General features: G+C 44.0%; 1 protein-coding gene across 4 annotated transcripts in view; it reads left to right on the top strand.

Moving 5' to 3' along the window:
• Window positions 1-20,374, top strand: part of PRKAG2 (protein kinase AMP-activated non-catalytic subunit gamma 2) — a 205,081-nt gene that overhangs the window by 72,081 nt on the left and 112,626 nt on the right. For all 4 annotated transcript variants that reach the window (XM_083705128.1, XM_083705131.1, XM_083705129.1 and 1 more), the window contains exon 3: window positions 11,674-11,956. Coding sequence is in view for 1 of the 4 variants with exons in the window: in XM_083705131.1 (XP_083561257.1) it covers window positions 11,674-11,956 (283 nt within the window). In the remaining 3 variants the exon portion in view is untranslated. The remainder of the gene's footprint in view (window positions 1-11,673; window positions 11,957-20,374) is intronic.

Raw genomic sequence — 20,374 nt, 5'->3', positions numbered from 1 at the left:
CTATCCAACCATCTCATCTTCTGTCGTCCCCTTCTGCTTGTGCCCTCCATATTTCCCAACAAAGTATTGGAACCTCAGCTTCAGGATCTGTCCTTCCAGTGAGCACTCAGGGCTGATTTCCTTCAGAATGGATAGGTTTGATCTTCTTGCAGTCCATGGGACTCTCAAGAGTCTCCTCCAGCACCATAATTAAAAAGCATCAATTCTTTGGCGATCAGCCATCTTTACGGTCCAGCTTTCACTTCCATACATCACTTCTAGGAAAACCATAGCTTTTACTATACGGACCTTTGTTGGCAAGGTGATGTCTCTGCTTTTTAAGATGCTGTCTAGGTACTTTTTAAGATGCTGTCTAGGTATAGAAGGTCCCTGTTTTCATCGGATAAATGTTGGAGGGGATGGTGATGTAGGTTTGAATGGAAGGTGAACCGTAGAACAGAAGCCGCGCTGATCACACACCCAACTCAGGACAGGACTGAAAACACCGTCTCCTTATATCCTTACCCAGACCCCAGCCAGATGCAGAACACACTGACACACACTAACAGCCCATTTAATCTTGCATTTGCCTCTGAGGACGTATGTACAGTCCGATAAAGCTATCAGGTGAGACGTGAGCGACGTTCTGCAGCGGTATACCACGGGCAGAAATTCCCTCGCCTCGAATGACACTAATCTAACTGCACCTTGACATGAAGACCGATAGCATATCGTTTAGTTTAATCAGGTATGTGCCGTCGCTCCCTTTGCTTGAAGGAAATAAGGAACTCCATGTCTCCTGGCCTGTCCTTCTAAGGGAAAGAATTTTTCTTCCTATCAGGGAAGGGTTGTTAAAGCATCCTCTATGCACGTGGAAGGTCCCGTGTTCGATTCCTGGCATCTTCAGATAGGGCTGGGAATGTCCCCAGTCTGAACCCTGGAGAGGGCACTGCCAGTTGGTTTAGTCAAACAGGGGGCCACGTGGACCTTGGCACCGCAGCCTGCCTCTTCACTTGCTTCAGGCCCAGGAGTCAGATATGGCCTTGGAAGTCAGTGAAAGTGTTGAAGGGAATTAGGAGATGAGGTAAAAGGTTAATATTTTAAAATAATAATACAGGTGGTACCTTGGTTTACGAACTTAATCCGTTCCGGAAGTCCGTTCTTAAACCAAAATTGTTCTTATACTGAGGCATGCTTTCCCTAATGAGGCCTCCCGCCGCCGGTGCCCTTCCACCATTCGGATTCCGTTCTTAGACCAAGGTAAAGTTCGCAAACCGGGACACTACTTCTGGTTTTGCAGAGTTTGTAAACCAAATACGGTAGATGCTCGGGTTGCGAATGTGCTCTGTGCGGGATGCACGTTCGCAACCCGCAGCATTTGCAACCCTCGTCAGCTCACGCGCGGGTTGCGATTTGGTGCTTCTGCGCATGTGAGACTGCCAAAACGCGGAAGTAACCTGTTCCGGTACTTTTGGGTTTTGGCAGACCACAACCCGAAAAAACGCAACCTGAAGCGGCTGTAACCCGAGGTATGAGTGTACAGTGGTACCTTGGGTTACATACGTTTCAGGTTACATACACTTCAGGTTACAAACTCTGCTAACCCAGAAATATTACCTCAGTTTAAGAACTTTGCTTCAGGATGAGAACAGAAATTGTGTCGCGGCCGCAGCGGGAGGCCCCATTAGCTAAAGTGGTGCTTCAGGTTAAGAACAGTTTCAGGTTAAGAACAGACCTCCGGAACGAATTAAGTACGTAACTAGAGGTACCACTGTATTTGGGAGGGGGGAATATTATCTGCCCAACACTGCAGGTGGTCAGAAAACAGAATTAAAAGTCAAATCCCACCTTCTTCTAATGAAAAGTTAAAATGCAGACTCTCAATGGGGGACAAGGAGGACTCACTACCAACATAGGAAGACAATACGCTACTTTATTTGTCTATCTGGTCCAGTGCTGCTGAACTTTGACAGGAAGTCCATCTCCATGGCTTTGGGGAAGAAGGTGTGTATCTGAAGAAGTGTGCATGCACACGAAAGCTCATACCTAGAACTAACTTAGTTGGTCTTTAAGGTGCTACTGGAAGGAATTTTTTTATTTTGTTTTGACTATGGCAGACCAACACGGCTACCTATCTGTAGCTTGCACTTGGTTCCACATGTTCCCTTCGCCCTCTGCTGCTCAGCTTGTGGAACATCTGACGATGCCAGAGTCCCCACTGCCTTCCTTCTTGACAAATATTTAAACAGAATTCCTAAGAACAACTAGCCGATAAATGCCCACCCTTTGGTTTCTGCAGCTGAGCTTCTGTAGCTGCCGGGGTATCAAGAATCGGCTGGGCTGGGTATCATTAGAAGTCATGGGTACTTGTGTATGTGTTCTTTATTGAGGACTAGATCCTGTCTGATAAGCTCAGAGAAGGAAAAACTGATTAAATGAATTGCCAATAGGGAAGCAAATATGTATATATATTTATTTACACTCGTCTTCTGCTTTAATGTTTTCTTTACCCCTCATCATTAAGGTAAATAATTAATCAGATTATCTCACTTGAGGTGATCTGACTGGAACAATTGCTGCAGCATCAAGAGTAGAGAACAGGAAATGACAGGTCTCTCCCCTCATTCCCCCCCCCCCGGCTAATGGCTGTAGCCATAAAGCAATTGAGATAGTCATGTGCACTGTACATGCCATTAATATCAGAGTAATTGCTTCCCGCCCTCCCTAGGACCAAGATTGTTATAACGTATGAGCACGTTTCAGTCCAGTTAAAGGGAATATTGTTATATTCCGGTTAAAATATAATTGTGAGTTTTAAAAACGGCTGTTGCTGCATGTTGTACACAATAAAAAGCCATTACAGTGGTACCTCGGGTTACATACGCTTCAAGTTACAGACGCTTCAGGTTACAGACTCCCCTAACCTATAAATATTACCTCAGGTTAAGAACTTTGCTTCAGGATGAGAACAGAAATCATGATCCAGCGGTGTGGCAGCAGCGGGAGGCCCCATTAGCTAAAGTGGTGCTTCAGGTTAAGAACAGTTTCAGGTTAAGAACGGACCTCCGGAACGAATTAAGTACTTAACCCGAGGTACCACTGTATCAGCTCTCAGGGTGGTGCATGTGAGGCGAAACAGCTCTTCTTCGGCAGAAGGTAGGAGGTCTAAGAAGACATAGATTTCCGGTCTGACCCAAGCTCACCACTGTCGCAGTTCACCTTCCAAAAAAACCTGCATGGCTTGTCTTGTTGCCGTTGCGGCAGAATTTTATGTAATTAACGAGGCTCCCAGAAGCTGCCCGTTCTTTTCACATCCACAAATGGCAACTGTTGGGACCGAGATGGATCATTTCTCATGCTTTACATGCAGGAGGTCATAAGTCCAGTCCCAAATTTAAAAGATCGAATCAGAGGTGACGGTGGTGAGACTTCTTCCCCAAAGCCATGGAGATGGACTTCCTGTCAAATTTCAGCAGCACTGGACCAGATAGACAAATAGGCAATAGCGTATTGTCTTCCTATGTTGGTAGTGAGTCCTCCTTGTCCCCCATTGAGAGTCTACATTTTAACTTTTCATTAGAAGAAGGTGGGATTTGACTTTCAGTTCTGTTTTCTGACCACCTGCAGTGTTGGGCAGATAATATTCCCCCCTCCCAAATACAGTGGTACCTCTAGTTACGTACTTACCGTATTTTTCGCTCTATAACACGCACCTGACCATAACACGCACATCGTTTTTAGAGGAGGAAAACAAGGGAAAAAACATTCTGAATGCACTTCCGGAGGCGGCGCGAACGGTAATGGCTGCCCTTTCCTAACCGGGAGAGGGAAGCTCCGCTGGAAAAGGGTCGTCCGCTACGGCGAAGCGGAGACCCATTTTGGAAAACCGCAGGCAGCGGAAGCCTGCGGTCTCGGGACCCGGCGGGCGCCAGGAGCAACCCCCGAAACGTTGAGGGAACCCCGTAAGGGGCTCCGGATCGCAGAGGGGGCAGCGGCGCTGTGGGTCTATGCGCATTCAGCGGAGCGAAGCCGCGTTGCTGTTGCCGGTGAGCGCCGACCTTTCTTCCTGCAACACAAGATTCTAAAACGCAACAACCCGTGAGTAACTGAGGACTTTACTAAATTTTGGGACTAAAAATACTGAAAACAAGCTGAAAGCGGAGTGACGAGGAAAAGGAAGTCCGTCTTCCGCAGCCATTGACTTTTAAAGCAAAGAGCAGGAGGAGTGGAGGCACAGAGAGAACTTTTGACAGCTCAGATTGAGCACCCGCAGAAATTACTTTCAATCCCCTTAAAGACTGTAAGCAACTGATTTTTGGACTATTATCAGGACTTATATATCTTCTTCTTTGTGGATTACAACTTTACTTAAGAAGCCCAGGTGTCAGAACTGCCTGAGCAGTAGAACTGTCAGACTGCAAATTTGGATACATTGTATTTAAACTTTGAGACAGTCTGAGGGAGTTCAGAATGGTTACGTTCTTGCACTATGGAACTCCAGTAAGCACAACTTGAAATATTGTGGCAAACTTAAAACCAACTCTGCTAAAACTACTTTTGTGAAGATCCCTAAGTATTGGTTCAGATTTTGTATGATTGGAATGGACTCTTCTTCTTAGGACATTTTATGCTCCCCCTAGAGGATTGAGGATTTATAACAAAAACATTGTTTTACTTTCTATTTCCCGGCCCTCTGTTTGACTGCTACCACCTGGGCCGTAGCTTTCTCATGGGAACAACTCAGCTTGACCTTGACTGCTAGATAACTTTGGAATGAGTGGCGCAAAAAGAAAGGGATTAAGAACTAGACAAACAACTCTGACAACCTTAACTGCAGCCTCACAAACACGCAGATCATCTGTGCCTACTCTGCCCTCGGAGGAAAAAGCTACCTCCCTGTCACAGGCAGGGGAGGGAGAAACTGAGGAATTACAACTAGAAGAGATGGCCTCAGGAGGATCTGGTTCTGTATTAGAGAGAATTCTTGAGAAATTGGAGTCTTTGGACAGGAAAGTTGACCAACAAACTGCGAAAATTGACCTTAATACAGAAACTCTAAACAAATTATCCGGGCAAGTTGCACAGAATGCACAAGCAATCGGACAACTGAAGGAGGCTGCAGGTGAAAATCAGAAACTGGCCGAAGAGACCAGCCAAAGAGTGGGAGAGTTGGAAAAAGAAGTAAGGCCGCTCAGTAAGCAGGTTGGGGAACACCAGACCTACCTCTCTATGTTGGAACTTCGGAACAGGGAGACTAACTTAAGGATAAGATCGATACCAGAAGTGGAAGAAGGCAATCTAGCTGAGTTTTTGACCAAAGAATTCTCCAAGTTCTGGGGTTTAGAGGAGGAAGACTTTAAAATTGTGTCAGCCTTCAGACTTGGAAGACTCATAAAGAGAGAGAAGCCCAGAGACTGTTTGATTACGTTGAGATCAAAGGAGGAAAGGGACAAGATTTTGGGCCTGCACTACGGAAGATCCCTGAACATTTCGGACAAAAGAATTGAGATTTTTAAGGACATTCCTAAACAGCTGTTGGACCTCAGATCTGAATATTTGGACTTAGTAAAACTGCTGAGAAGCAACTCAATCATCTTTAGGTGGGACTTCCCCCAAGGATTATCCTTTACCTTTAGAGGGAAGAAGATTAAAATTAGAACTTTGGAAGATAGGGATAAGTTTTTGACTGCCTACGGAGAGGACCTTCATAAAGGACTTGAACTACCCTCAGGGCCTGAACCACCACAGGTACCTGTACCACAGAACCCTGAAGACTCACAGAACAAAACACCATCCCAAGGAAATTAAACAGATCCATCCAGGATGTCTCTGCAACTTTTAAGCTGGAACATAAATGGCTGTAACAGCCCGGAAAAAAGGAAGAAAATCTTTCACATATTAAAAAAGGAGCAACTAGATATTACTTGTCTACAAGAAACACATGTGACTAGGCTCCACAGAAAAATATTGGTAAATAAAAGGTTAGGCCAAGAATTTATATCTTCGGATTCAGTTAAGAAGAGAGGAGTGGTGATATATGCAAAGGAGAGCCTCTCACCAAAATTTCTATTTAAAGATGAACATGGAAGAATTTTGGCAATTGAAATACAGCACCAAGGAGAGAAAATTTTGATATTAGGAATCTACGCTCCAAATGAAGGGAAATCAGAATTCTATAAGAAGTTGCATGAGATTATGCTGGACTATCTGGACTATGATAACATCATCATGATGGGAGATATGAATGGGATCGTTTCAACGAACATGGATAGGTCACAAAGCCAAAAGGTTACTAAAGATGGCAGACTACCAAAGACCTTTTTCGAAATGACAGACAACATGGACTGGATTGATATATGGAGGACAAAGAACCCCTTGGGGAAAGAAGGAACATTTTTCTCTGAAGCCCAACTGACTTGGACAAGAATTGACCAAATATGGATTTCTAGAGGTCTGGCTCCTAAGGTTAGGAAAGTGGAAATCTGCCCAAAGACCTGCTCCGATCATAACGCGTTGAAAATGGACATGACACTATTACCAACCGGCTCCTTTAGATGGAAGATGAATGACAACTTGTTTAGAGATCAGGAGATTATTAAGAAGGCCAAAAAAACAATAAAGGACTACTTTGAGATAAATTTGAACACTGCAGTGGAAAAAAGAACAATCTGGGACGCAAGCAAAGCTGTGATGAGAGGGTTCTTGATACAACAGAACGCCATAAAGAAAAGACTACAAAATGAGAAAAAGGATAAGATTTTGGGGAAAATTAAAGAGTTAGAGAAGAAACTAAGAGTAAACCCGAAGTCACAGCCGATCTTGAGAGAAATTAAACTTCATCAGGCACAATATTCCAAACTGATAAATCAGGAAATAGAATGGAAGATTAAATTAATGAAACAAAAAACATTTGAATCGGCTAACAAATGTGGGAAACTGCTGGCTTGGCAGTTGAAGAAGAGACAAAAGTTGAACATAGTAACAAATTTGGAAATAGAAGGAAGATATATTCAGAACCCGGTGGAAATTAGAAAATGTTTCCAGAAATATTTTAAGAAATTATACACTCAAGGGCCACAAAATGAGGAAGAGATTGCAAAATTTTTGGAGAAAAATGGACTTAAAAAACTATCACAAGAAAATAGATCACTCCTGAATAGTAAAATAACACGATTAGAGATAGAACATGCCATTCAGAATATGAAGCTGGGCAAGTCTCCAGGGCCAGATGGCTTGACCTCCAAGTACTATAAGACATTAAGTGACTATTTGATTCAACCACTGATGGAGGTCAGCAATGAAATTATGGAGGGAAAGAAGGCGCCTGAATCGTGGAAGGAAGCTTTCATCACATTGATACCAAAATCAGAAACTGAAAAGACACAACTTAAGAACTACCGTCCCATTTCCCTTTTAAATGTGGATTATAAAATATTTGCTGACGTTTTGGCAGGAAGACTCAAAAGAGTTTTAAATGAGATAATTCATAAAGACCAGGCAGGCTTTCTCCCAGGAAGACACTTGTTTGCTAATACAAGGAACATTATTGACATTTTGGAACTTTTGCAAACAAATATTAACACTAAAGCAGTTTTAATTTTTATAGACGCGGAGAAGGCCTTCGATAACATCTCTTGGAAATTTATGAAGGGGAATTTAAAAGAAATGGGAGTGGGGCGGGGTTTTGAAAATGGGATTGATGCGATTTACTCAGAACAAAAGGCAAAACTGATAGTTAACAATGTGGTTACAGAAGAGTTTAAGATTGAAAAAGGGACACGACAAGGCTGCCCGATTTCCCCCTTGCTGTTTATTTCTGTCCTGGAGGTGCTCTTGAACTTGATTAGAGGGGACCGGTTGGTGCAAGGGATTCAGATCGGAGCGAAACAATATAAACTTAAAGCTTTTGCAGATGACCTTGTTTTGACATTGTAAGAGCCAGAATCTAGCACAAAAAGAGTGTTACAATTGATTCAGGACTTTGGTCGGGTAGCGGGTTTCAAACTAAATAAACAGAAAACTAAGGTGTTGGGAAAAAACTTGACAGATGCAGAGTCAGAACGGTTTCAGAGAGAAACAGAACTAACTGTGGTTAAAAAAGTAAAGTACCTAGGGGTAAACATAACAGCAAAAAATCTGAGTCTATTTAAGGACAATTATGAAAAATGTTGGTCTGAAATTAAGAGAGACTTGGACAGTTGGTCAAAATTGAAGCTTTCTTTGCTAGGCCGAATTGCTGCTATTAAGATGAATGTATTGCCTAAGATGTTGTTTTTGTTTCAAACATTGCAAATTGTGGACAAGACGGAGTGTTTCAGGAAGTGGCAGAGAGATATTTCTAAATTTGTCTGGCAGGGCAAAAAGCCCAGAATTAAGTTTAAGATATTAACTGATGCGAAAGAAAGAGGGGGCTTTGCCCTGCCAGACTTAAGGTTGTACTATGAAGCCGCAGCTTTCTGCTGGCTAAAAGACTGGCTACTTCTAGAGGACACTGATGTTTTAGATCTGGAAGGTTTTAACAATGCATTTGGTTGGCATGCATACTTATGGTATGATAAAGTTAAGATCAATAAGGCCTTTAAGAATCATATTGTCAGGAAAGCAGTGTTTAATGTCTGGACAAAATACAAAGACCTATTGGAAAATAAAACTCCAAGATGGCTATCACCTCTGGAGGCCAAGGCCCGAAAAAGACCCAATATGGAGGCCAAATGGCCGAAATATTGGGAAATAATAGAGAAAGAGGGTAATAATTGGAAATTGCAGAGTTTGGAAAAAATGAAAGACAAAGTGCGAGACTGGTTACACTACGCTCAGATCCAAGAAATTTTTAAAAATGATAAAAAGTTAGGATTCCAGGTGGAGAAATCGAAGTTGGAAACAGAATTGTTAGAACCTAAGACCAAAGTACTCTCAAGAATGTATAACTTGCTGTTGAAATGGAATACACAAGATGAAATGGTTAAGTCGGCCATGATAAAGTGGGCACAGGATATTGGGCATAATATTATGTTTGAGGATTGGGAAAGGTTGTGGACCACGGGGATGAACTTCACGGCATGTAATGCTCTGAAGGAAAATGTAATGAAAATGATATATAGGTGGTACATGACCCCAGTTAAACTTGCCAAAATATGCCATGTGCCAGACAATAAATGTTGGAAATGTAAGGAAAATGAAGGAACATTCTTTCACCTCTGGTGGACTTGTCCCAGGGTGAAGGTCTTCTGGGAAATGATATATAATGAGCTGAAAAAGGTATTTAAGTATACCTTCCTTAAGAAACCAGAGGCCTTCCTCTTGGGCATTGTCGGCCAGATGGTGCCAAAGAAGGATCGAACATTCTTTTTGTACGCAACAGCAGCAGCAAGGATACTTATCGCTAAGAAGTGGAAAACTCAAGATCTACCCACGCTGGAAGAATGGCAGATGCAGCTGATGGACTATATGCAACTGGCTGAGATGACTGGCAGAATTCGAGACCTGGGAGAAGAGAGGGTTGAAGAAGATTGGAGGAAATTTAAGACTTATTTACAAAAATATTGTGATTTGGTGGAAAGTTAAGTAGGATGTTTGATCATAAATAATTGGCCACCACAAAATCGGATTGGAATGGGATGTAAAGCGAGATTAAGAGAAATAAATTTGCAGAGGACTATATTTAAATAAGCGGTTATAAAATTTGCAAACTAGATGATAAATTGCATGGAAAAAATTTATGATGATGAAAATGGCAGCGGGAGATGTGAGGAAGTCCAAAGAAGTTATGAAACTCTGTTGAGATAAAAGTAAGGTTGTTTATTGTCTTTGTACTCTATTCTGTAAAAACCCCTAATAAAAATTTTATTAAAAAAAAAAAAAAAACATTCTGAATGAAACAGTGGATGTATCATTTTTGGGCTTCATGCTGTGGCCACAGACATGTGATTTGATGGTGAATTTGGGGTGACCCAATGCAAAAATCCTGAGAATTCCTGTGGATCCATGCTTTGTAACCACGTTTTTGCACCATTGCAGCCCCAGGCAACAGTGGGTGCGTGATTGGGGGGGGGGGCAGGCTGTAGCCATGGACATGCTATGTGATCTGATGGTGAATTTGGGGTGACCCAATGCAAAGATCCTGAGGATCCATGTGGATCTATGCTTTGTAACCACATTTTAAGTGGGGAGCGAAGGAAAAACAAAGAAGGGACATGAGAGGGGTGTGCAGAGAAGCAGCTGGCTAAGAATGCAGGCGAGGGATTTAACTGGAGGGAGGAAAGAAAGGCAAAAGTTTCCCCCCACCCAAGCCAGCCATATCTCTCTCTCTCTCTCTCTCTCTCTCTCTCTCTCTCTCCCTCCCTCCCTCCCTTCCTCCCTCCCCCTCTCTCTCTCCCTCCCTCCTCCCTCCCCCTCCCCCTATCTCCCTTCCCCCCTCTCTCTCCCTCTCCCCCAGCAGCACAGAGAGGAATTCCCCTCTGCTTGCCTGGAGGGGAGGGGCTTTCCCTGCTCTTTGTTCCATTTCAGCAAACACAGCAACGAAACAGAGGAGGGTGGGCAGTAAGACCCTGAGGCAGAATGCAGGAAAGCAGCCGCTTCCTCTTTTCAGGTTTCGCTTCTCCGTGCAGCGTGCAGCACCGCGATTTGATTTTTGCTTGATTTTTCGGCTCCAGGGACCACACATTCGCTCTATAACACACACAGACATTTCCCCTTCCTTTTTAGGAGAAAAAATCTGAGTGTTATAGAGGGAAAAATACGGTAATTCGTTCCGGAGGTCCGTTCTTAACCTGAAACTGTTCTTAACCTGAAGCACCACTTTAGCTAATGGGGCCTCCTGCTGCCGCCGCGCCGCCAGAGCACGATTTCTGTTCTCATCCTGAAGCAAAGTTCTTAACCCGAGGTACTATTTCTGGGTTAGCAGAGTCTGTAACCTGAAGCGTATGTAACCTGAGGCACCACTGTAATTTTTATTGGTTTTCATGTCAATAGAAGAACAACATTAACTCGCCCAGTGGTACATTCTCGTTAGGTTTCATATGCAGTATACAGTTCACAAGCGTTAAGTTTATTTATGCATTATCATTTCAAGTAGCCTCTCCCCAGTGATTCTTGCGTTGAGAATGGAATAAAAGTACCTTCTGTCTCTATTTATAAAGGCAAAGAAAGGCAGCTAAGTATCACCAAAAGTGTCTATCCTTGAACTGCCTTTAATTACCCTTCCGTAGCGAGATAGAGCCACATTCCAAATATTATTTAATCAGATTTCAATGGGGGTTTCTTTAAGTTGTTTCCAGTATCAGGCTGTTGTTAATCGGACGGCTGATAATAGGAAAAATTACTATATCTCTGCATTTAAGGTTATTCTTTCAATTTGAGACTAATGATAAGAAGGCAAGACCCGAATTGGGCAGAAGGGATTGCTGTGAAATTTTGGAAATAATGAGAAACAACTTTCTCCCCCAAAAGATGTATACCAATTTGTGACTCCACCATGCATAAAAATATAAGCATATCTCTCCACAGCCTTCCCAACACAGGAAAGATGCTAGTGTTTGGCTAGTCCAGCAAAAGATATTTTTAAGAGAAGGGCAGGCAATATTTTATTGCATCAGATTCACTGCAGGTAGATGCTCATTAGGTCAATGGTTTGACAGAGGTTGGCCTTGGAATAATTTTTTTTTAAAAAAAAATTATTACCCCTTTCTCTTTCAGGCGGAAGACAGCTACAACACAGGGAGCCCTTCCAAAGGACTTTTCCCAAAGGGGCTCCAGAACCGGCCTTCCAGCCCAGCCTCTGCCCCGGTCAAATCCAAGCACAGTCCTGGCTCACCCAAAACAGTGTTCCCCTTCCCCTACCAGGAATCTCCCCCTCGCTCCCCTCGGCGCATGAGTTTCAGCGGGATCTTCCGGTCATCTTCCAAAGACTCTTCCTCCCCCAGCTCCAACGCATCCACTTCCCCCGGGGGCATAAAGTTCTTCTCCAGATCAAGAAAAAGTAAGGAACTCTTTGTTGTTACATTTTGGGAAGGTGCTCTGGGTGTCGGGCCCATTTCCTTTTCCTGCAGCAGGAAAGTAAGTAGAGAGAGTGTGTCCTACCAGCTTTGGTTTCGAGTTTTGTTTAAGTTGCTTTTAAGTGGTTGCTTCTCACACTAGCTCGCTAGTGCAAAACACAGCGACCCTGTTGTGCATAGCTGTCAAGCGTCCCTTATTTGGCGGGACAGTCCCTTATCCCAGCTCCATGTCCCGCTGCTGTCCCTTATTGATGATGTCCCTTAAATAAGCTACTGAAGGTAATGGGGCCCTTTCTATGTCCAGCTGTCCTTTGTCAACAACAAATTGTTGCTGTTTTTTTGTGTTGAATATATGCTATATGGTAATTTATGGACCTAATAGGTATCTAAAGCCATTTGCACACAACAAAAAATGTATTTTATCAAAGTAATTGTTGATCCCTTATTTTGGCTGCTGATCCCTTATTTTTGAGGCTGCTGGTCCCTTATTTTCAAATCTGTAGGTTGACAGCTATGCTGTTGTGTATGTTCTCTGTTGGTGGTGCAGGACCAGCCCCAAGGATGGGATGGAAGGACTCCAGCCCTGACTCCAGTCTCATTCTCTACCAACTGAGCTATGCCCTTGGGCCATTCCAGGACTCATGGGAAGCCAACCCCATGTAGAAGGCCTCACTCTGGCTTGGGTATAAACAGTGGTGAGCAAGACGGATCATTGGCCTGACTCTGCATAAAGCTGCCTCCTCTTTTCCTGCTTAATGTGCACTTCTATTTTTTGCCTTAAGATGGTGCTGTTAGTTTTAGTTGCCTGTTTCTTACAGATAAGATTTTCAGGTTTTTAAGCAGTTTCTGTTGTATCTGTGCTGTAGAGGAGAGGCATAACTTTGACCGGCAACCTTCTTGCCTTTTGATACGAAAGCTGTGTTGATTCTCCAATATATAGTTGATAATCATTTCTTCTTAAAAGCTTGCCTTTTAAATCTAAACCATTTCTTCAGAATCCGCAATAAAGGTTCATCAGCCGTAATTGGGGTTTGTTACGATTTGTTCATCTGTTTATGTGCAGGGAATTTACAGAGGTCTCGCCGACTAATAGAATACGTCTTTGTTTCAAAGTGCTTGCAATCTAAATTTGGATATGGGCAAATCTACGGGGGTTTCTCAGTTACGAAGAAGAAAATGTGCAAGATACCCAAAAGTGCTTTTAAAAAGTTTAAGACTTCTTCTTTTTAAAATGATGACCCAATTCCCGTGTCATACTTAATAGTTTCCTGTGACTGAGCCAGTCTGGGCAGATTTGCTTGGAGGAAACAAATCAATTCTTGGCTTAGCACCTGGATCATGGAATCGTGGTTAGTTTCTTTCAAGCAAACCATGGTTTATGAGCAAAGATCAACTCTTGGCTTACCATTGTGGTGTGTTAAGGGAAAAACAAGCCACAGTCCCTGAATCAGATGTAATGCTTAATCAGGGGTTGCGAATTGTTTCTCCCCATTGTTGGGGGGGGGGGTCCAGGCAGATACAGTTGGCTCATGCACAGTAGCCCATGATTCATGACTTACTGAAGGAGTATCAAACTGGATTCCATTTTAAGCCTATGCCTTGCCTAGGAAGAATTAGGAGTGTATCTGCAATGCTTCCATTGAAGCCACAACTCTTTGTTACCATGTTTTGAAGAGCAAAAAAGAGGGCACATTTGCCAACTACAGTGGTACCTCAGGTTACATACGCTTCAGGTTACATATGCTTCAGGTTACAGACTCCGCTAACCCAGAAATAGTGCTTCAGGTTAAGAACTTTGCTTCAGGATAAGAACAGAAATCATGCTCTGGCGGCCCGGCAGCATCAGGAGGCCCCATTAGCCAAAGTGGGGCTTCAGGTTAAGAACAGTTTCAGGATAAGAACGAACCTCCGTAACGAATTAAGTACTTAACCTGAGGTACCACTGTACTACTTTTAACTATGGATTGCTATGTTGACTCTCATTTTACATACCCATGAAAAAGAGGATGTGTCCTGGAAAAAGAAGACATACGGCAACCCTCCGCGGCCTGTGAAATCAGATGAAGGGCAGTATACAAAAATTAATAATAAAGACATAAACATAAGCCAGTTCTACAAAGAGTCTTCCTTTGCAGCCATGACTTGAATTTAAGTTGAGGCTGCAGAAGAATTATGAATGCAGTCTCAAGGCTATGTATACGCTCTACCTTCAAAACACGTTTGAAACATACCCTCCCCTCAGAGAATAAAGGACATTGTAGTTTAGCCCCTCACAGAGTTGTAACTTCCAGCAACCCTTAACAAACTACAGTGCCCAGAGTCCTTTGAGGGAAAGATTGTATTTTGCATGTGCTTTAAAGCTAGAGGGTGTGTACAGAGCCAAAATGCACTTGCTCTTCTTCCTGCTCAGCTGCAATTTGCCGCTTTTTGAATCTGACGCCTATTTTCGTTACTACAGAGCAACAGAAAAAGGCTCTCAGGGTGTGCTCCTGATTCTTCCTTTTCGGTTTGGCACTGCAGGTTTACCTGTTGTAAACCTGCCTGGCGTGGCTTTGGCTAAACCGCACTACGTATGTGCCAAGTGGGGAGATCTGGTGGGCTTACGAAACTGGACTTTCCCCAACACTGGCTTACTGTGATGTGGCAAATTCAGCCACTGTTGGGAATAGGGATGGGTTTGGAGATCTTTTGTGCGTGAATATTTTACAAATATGAAAGGGCAGTGCAATTCTGCAGATATTAAAAAGCACATTGAAAGTCCTTGGGTTTAATCCAATGAAATCCTGTTCTGTTCTGTATAATGAAATTAATTTTTTCCACACTATTTGGCTAAGATAAAATGACAAAGTAGCTTTTTTTCCCAAGGGACAGAGAGAACAAAAAACACTGTTTTAATGGGTTTAGATTGATTTTGAGTCTTCTAGGGCCAGGTCCTATAGCATTTCCTATAACAATATTTGACTCCAGAATGAAAGAGAAAAAAAAAGACCTGCTTTTGTAAGACCAAAGTACCATTAGTGGGAAATTAGCACCAGCTTATTATGGTTGAAGCTTCTAGGCAACGCTCAGCAGTAATGCACAAGCCATGAATCTGAAATGTTCAATTTCATGGCCTGGACTAGTCCGGTTGCATCCCCAGAAATATTTAGTTTCCCTTTGCTAGAGATATCAATGGGGCATGACTGGGCTTTATGGCTCTGTATAAGGGTCTCTGAATCATAGGTGTTTAAGGATTGTTGACTCTTCGTCAGGGAAGATCTGCATCTCAGTGGCAGAAGACATGCTCTGTGTGCAGCACGCCCCATGTTGAAGCCCTGGTAAAAGGTAAAGGTAAAAAGGGACCCCTGACTATTATGTCCAGTCGTGGCCGACTCTGGGGTTGTGGCGCTCATCTTGCTTTATTGGCCGAGGGAGCCGGCATACAGCTTCCAGGTCATGTGGCCATCATGACTAAGCTGCTTCTGGCGAACCAGAGCAGCGCACAGAAACGCCGTTTACCTTCCCGCCAGAGCTGTACCTATTTATCTACTTGCACTTTGACGTGCTTTTGAACTGCAAGGTTGGCAGGAGCAGTGACCGGGCAACGGGAGCTCACCCCGTTGCGGGGATTCGAACCACCAACCTTCTGATCAGCAAGTCCTAGGCTCTGTGGTTTAACCCACAGCACCACCCACGTCCCTTGAAGCCCTGGTAGCTCTTGTTAAAGGGGACCAGGAACCCAGTGTTGGTGCCATGAACTGGTAGGACGACGGGGTGGAGGAAGAGAAGGAACAGGATCCCAGCATGGGGTGTAGCCAGGACTGGGACATACCAGGGCAAGCAGGGGATGGGGAAAGAAGTACTCATGGAGTGACATGGTGGTGAGGGAAACCAGAGCAGCAGGACCCATTACCAGAGCCATAGGGGCCCCTGTCTCCACAAATACAGCAGGCTCTGAGGCATAGGGAGCAGCAGGAGGGGCGCTCTAGGAGGCTGAGGCAGGCAAGGGAACAAAGCCCAGCTCACCAGTGGGGCTTGCTAGCTCTGGGAGGAGATGATTCCTTAGCTGGAGTAGGCTCAGAACAGGTGAGGGTCACGTGTCTCATCAAGCCCAGATGCTGCAATCAACATGCGAAGTACAAATGGGAAGCAGAGCTGAGGTGCCAGGTCTGCTCAACAGCCCATGTTGATGGGCCTTGGCTTGGACGCCCCTGGACCTCTAGGGGACTGTGCTTCAGGTTTGACTCTGGACAGTATATTGACTGGTGGGCTTCAGACTTGGCTTACCTGAACAGAAACTGGAGTGTGTTTCCTGGACTTTGGATTTAGCTTGCGTAGATTGACCCCCCAGACTTTGGACTTGACATATTGACTTGCCACCAGGTAGGCCAGGGGTTCAGAACATTTGGGGAACACCTTTCTTTGCCATTGAGCTAGTCGAGTAAAGAAAATGCTGGGCCAGCCCAGAGGTGGAGAACATTTTTCAGTCTGGCGACTGAATCTCCTTTGAGGTAGCCTTCCAGGGCTGCTACATTCTGAGGGTGGGAGGGGCCAGAAGCAAAAGTGGGTGGAGCATCAGGTGGTGTCGGAGGAGAGTTCCTAGGACCATGCAGAAAGACCTAGAGACACATTGGGTCTCTGGGCCTGAGGTTCCCCATTCTGGAGCTAGATGGACAAATAGTCTGATCTGTTATAGGCAGATTCTCATGTCCTTTTGAGTTTACATTGAAGGCAGGCTTTAATTTGGGTCATCAAACATTTCCAGGTGGTGAAACTCCAGATTAGGGGTGGCCCACAGGTGGTATGTGCCCTAAGTCTGAAGGTGCCCTTACCAAATCATACACCTTGCTCTTCCTCCGAAGAGCTCACACCAGATTTCATATGTGTACCAGAATGTCTCCTATCCAGGTACCTTACTGGGCCAGCAGGTCATCAGTAATCACAAGATGTCACTGAAGGACCTCCTCTGGGTTTGTTCTAAGCAATCTGAGACTCTGACACCTTGTCTGTCTCTGCTCCGTCCTCTTCATACCTCTGTAGGTTCTGGGTGACCAGTGGGTAGGGGAGTTGGTCACAGCAGGAGGGGGAGATGCCCTGGTTTCTTCAGCAGCCTGCCTCATCTCTGCCTCTCGGCCCTCCTCCTCTCCAACCTCTGCTTCTAGACTGCTCTCTGCCACAGACTCTTCCTTTTACCCCTTCAGCTTCTGACACCTCTTTCTTCCAATCTTCTCCTTCTTCTCCTTCTGACCACTCATTGTCCCACCACCAATCCCTGGGCTCTGAGCCTTCTTCCCTTAGGGGGGTTCCCTAGCTGGTGCCTCCCACCCCTCTTCTGCATCCAGCCAATCCATGACAGCAAGAGGGTTTTGAAGTGCCTGCACTATGCTGGGTGCTTTTGGACACGTGTTTATTGTGGACTTTGTGTTGTTCATTTGTGTGATTTTTTTGCAGCATCCAGACAGTATCATCATTATCAAAATGCCTGCCTGTAGTTTTCCTTCCTTTAATCAGGATTTTCGTGTTCCATGTGTTACATTTGCAATCTGCTGCGCACCTGCTGATGTGGAAGCTTGTTAGCACATTTTATGTTTTGATGGGCAGGTTTGTCTTTGTCATGCGTGATTTTTGGTGATTTTTGTGTGTGTGTGTGGCCATATTAGCCATATGGAATAAGTGCATCCAATTTTACTGAACGTTGCTTGCAGAAGGCACAGGTGAAATTTAACAACCGAGTTAGCAGGAGCAGTTTTTTTTCAGATCTCCACCCAATACATGGCTATGGGATTGCAGGTGTGTGTGTGTGTTACCTCTAAATCAGTATATATATCAGGCTTTTTAAAAAGTATTCTATTTAGTTTTTGTTCATACTTAAACTAAATAAAAAGTCCAGTACAGGTTTTTTTTTTTAAGGTTAACATTTAGTGTCAAACCTTATACTAAACATCTCTACTACCTTGCTTACAAATATCTCAAATAATCCAAATAAGTTACAGTTCATAAATGTAGAAGTCATAAATATCATTAATGTCATCAATATGGTCATCCTATCTTAACGATTTTATATGTCTTATGAAATCCCCCAATACATGTGTGTGAAGCAGCTTAATCAGAAACAAAGTCCTTAATCTTTATAGCGGCATATTTTCTATTCCTATACTTGCAGTTCCTAATTATTTCTTCATATATTGCATAACTGGATTCCATTTTCTTAAAACTCTATAAGATGCTCTAAGTAATCACAACATTGTCACTATGTTTATCACTTACAGCTGCTCCTATAATTTCCTTATTAATTCCTTCCTGCATCTTTGTTTCCAAGTTACAGCATGCAATATCTTTCTTAATGCAACGGTAATACGTTTAAACAGCAGCCACACCTTGTACATTAAAATAAAAAATAAATAGAGAGGTCTTGGGACAGAACAGCTTCATCCCTCTTCTTCTCTCAGGCAAGCTTTATCCAGGCAAAGATTAGTCTTACACAATACCTTTTTTTTTAAGAGTCAAATTAAAAATGGGTATTGCTGCCCCTGTTTGCCTGTTGTCAATCATGACAACTAAGGTCTGTAATCCTGGCATTTGTGCCCTTCCTGGGAATTTTCTTTAAAGGTTCACACACATTCACACAGGTGCAGAAATACCTGCATGCATACCCAGAACAGGCAAATGATATCGGAGGTCAGGGAAAAAGTCATTGAGTGGAGGGTCAAAATGCCACAGCCTCGATTCATTCCATCAAGCTCTGTTGACCTACGGCCCTGCTTCCCCACTTCCCCACTGTTGAATCCTGGTGGTTTGGCCCAGTGAAACTGGTGGTCTCAACCAAGCTGACGAAATGGCCTTGGCCCAGCCTCTTGTCTCTCACTCTGTTGCCTCCCAATAGCCCTCTTTTCTACTTTCTGAAAGCAGAATTAATTGATGGTGAGGATCTTGCTGTTCTGACACCTCCTGAAGTTGAAGGCTTATGGTAAGCTTTTGCACAAATGCCAGGGATTAGCATGAGCTGGTTTGTACAGCTGCCCGAATTTCCTAGGATCAGGCATCCATCCACTTGAAAAATGCTGAAGTTGTTAGCAAATCCTTAGGTGGAAGGGCAACGGAAAAGTATGGGAAGAAGGAGCCAACTCCAAACATCCAGACGCACAAAGAATTGCTATAAAATTGAGCTGCAACCAGATGTTGGTTTTGTTAATGGCAAAAGCATATTATATCTAGAAATTCCTGTGGTATATTTGGTCTTCCTCCAACCTGAAACCTCTGGTTTTTAGACAGGATAAAACTTCAGATTTCAAAAACACGCAAGTGTGCAAATAGCGTGTGTAGAGCATCACACATGATGACTGCAGTTCTATCTGTTTTCACTGCAAATGAACGCAACAAAATCAGCAAGCTTGCAGTCATGCAATGTGAATACTACGCTGTTTTGTGTGATCTCTCCCATTTTATTTATTTGAGAATTTAGATTCTGTTGATCTAGTCAACCAGGGGTATCAACCTCATTTAAGCTGGAGGGCAAAGCTGCCCACCCAGCAGATGTGGCCACACCCATAACTCCCCCTCCCTTCAAGCCAATGGGACCAGTGGTTATCTTCTGAATATAGCTCCATTATCCAACCTCGGTGTGCCATAATCCCTTCATCACCACCATCACTACTTCCACTCACTCAGGCCTGAGCAACCTCTGCAGCTCTTGAGGCACCTGCTATTTGTCATGTTCTCTGGACACAATCCTCCATCCGGCTCACAGGCAGACCTGCAGGGAGAGGAAGCATCACTTGGGACATAAATACCCGCCCTGCCCTCTGGACTATCCAGATCAGAAGATGTGGCCTTACCAGACCCCTCCAGCTTGGATGACACTCTTCCAACTCATCCCTCGCTATCTCCATGCTGTAGGAACCAACAGCTACCTAGCAGGGCAATGATCCTTTAAAAGAGCCTACATTGTCATAGGGCTAATAGACAGTCCAGGCCAGCTGACTTTCATAAAGCCCCAGAAGGCTTCAGCATGTTGTTGAGTCAACAACTGCTCCTGAGTGAGCTCTCCAGGGTGCTGACATGCTCCTGTTTGCCCTGCTTTCCACCATGGTTGGAATCTGGTATTGCCAGGTACATTTGACTAATCCACCTGACTTTCTTTTCTGTAACCCTCCTGTTTGGGATGTGGCATATGATTAATCCAGCCAGGGATTGCCTTGGCTCCACCATGGTCTCCCAAACAGGACACCATCGGTGCCCTTGCTACTGCTCATTCTCCAGAATCCTCTTCCATGCCAAAATGGCTGCTCCCCATGCCACCAACTGAAATACAGTGGTACCTCGGGTTACATACGCTTCAGGTTACATACGCTTCAGGTTACATACGCTTCAGGTTACAGACTCCGCTAACCCAGAAATAGTACCTCGGGTTAAGAACTTTGCTT

The sequence above is a fragment of the Podarcis gaigeae genome (assembly GCF_964106915.1).
Source record: "Podarcis gaigeae genome assembly, chromosome: 12".
NCBI classification, from domain to species: Eukaryota; Metazoa; Chordata; class Lepidosauria; order Squamata; family Lacertidae; genus Podarcis; species Podarcis gaigeae.
This window is presented reverse-complemented; position numbering and strand designations above follow the sequence as displayed.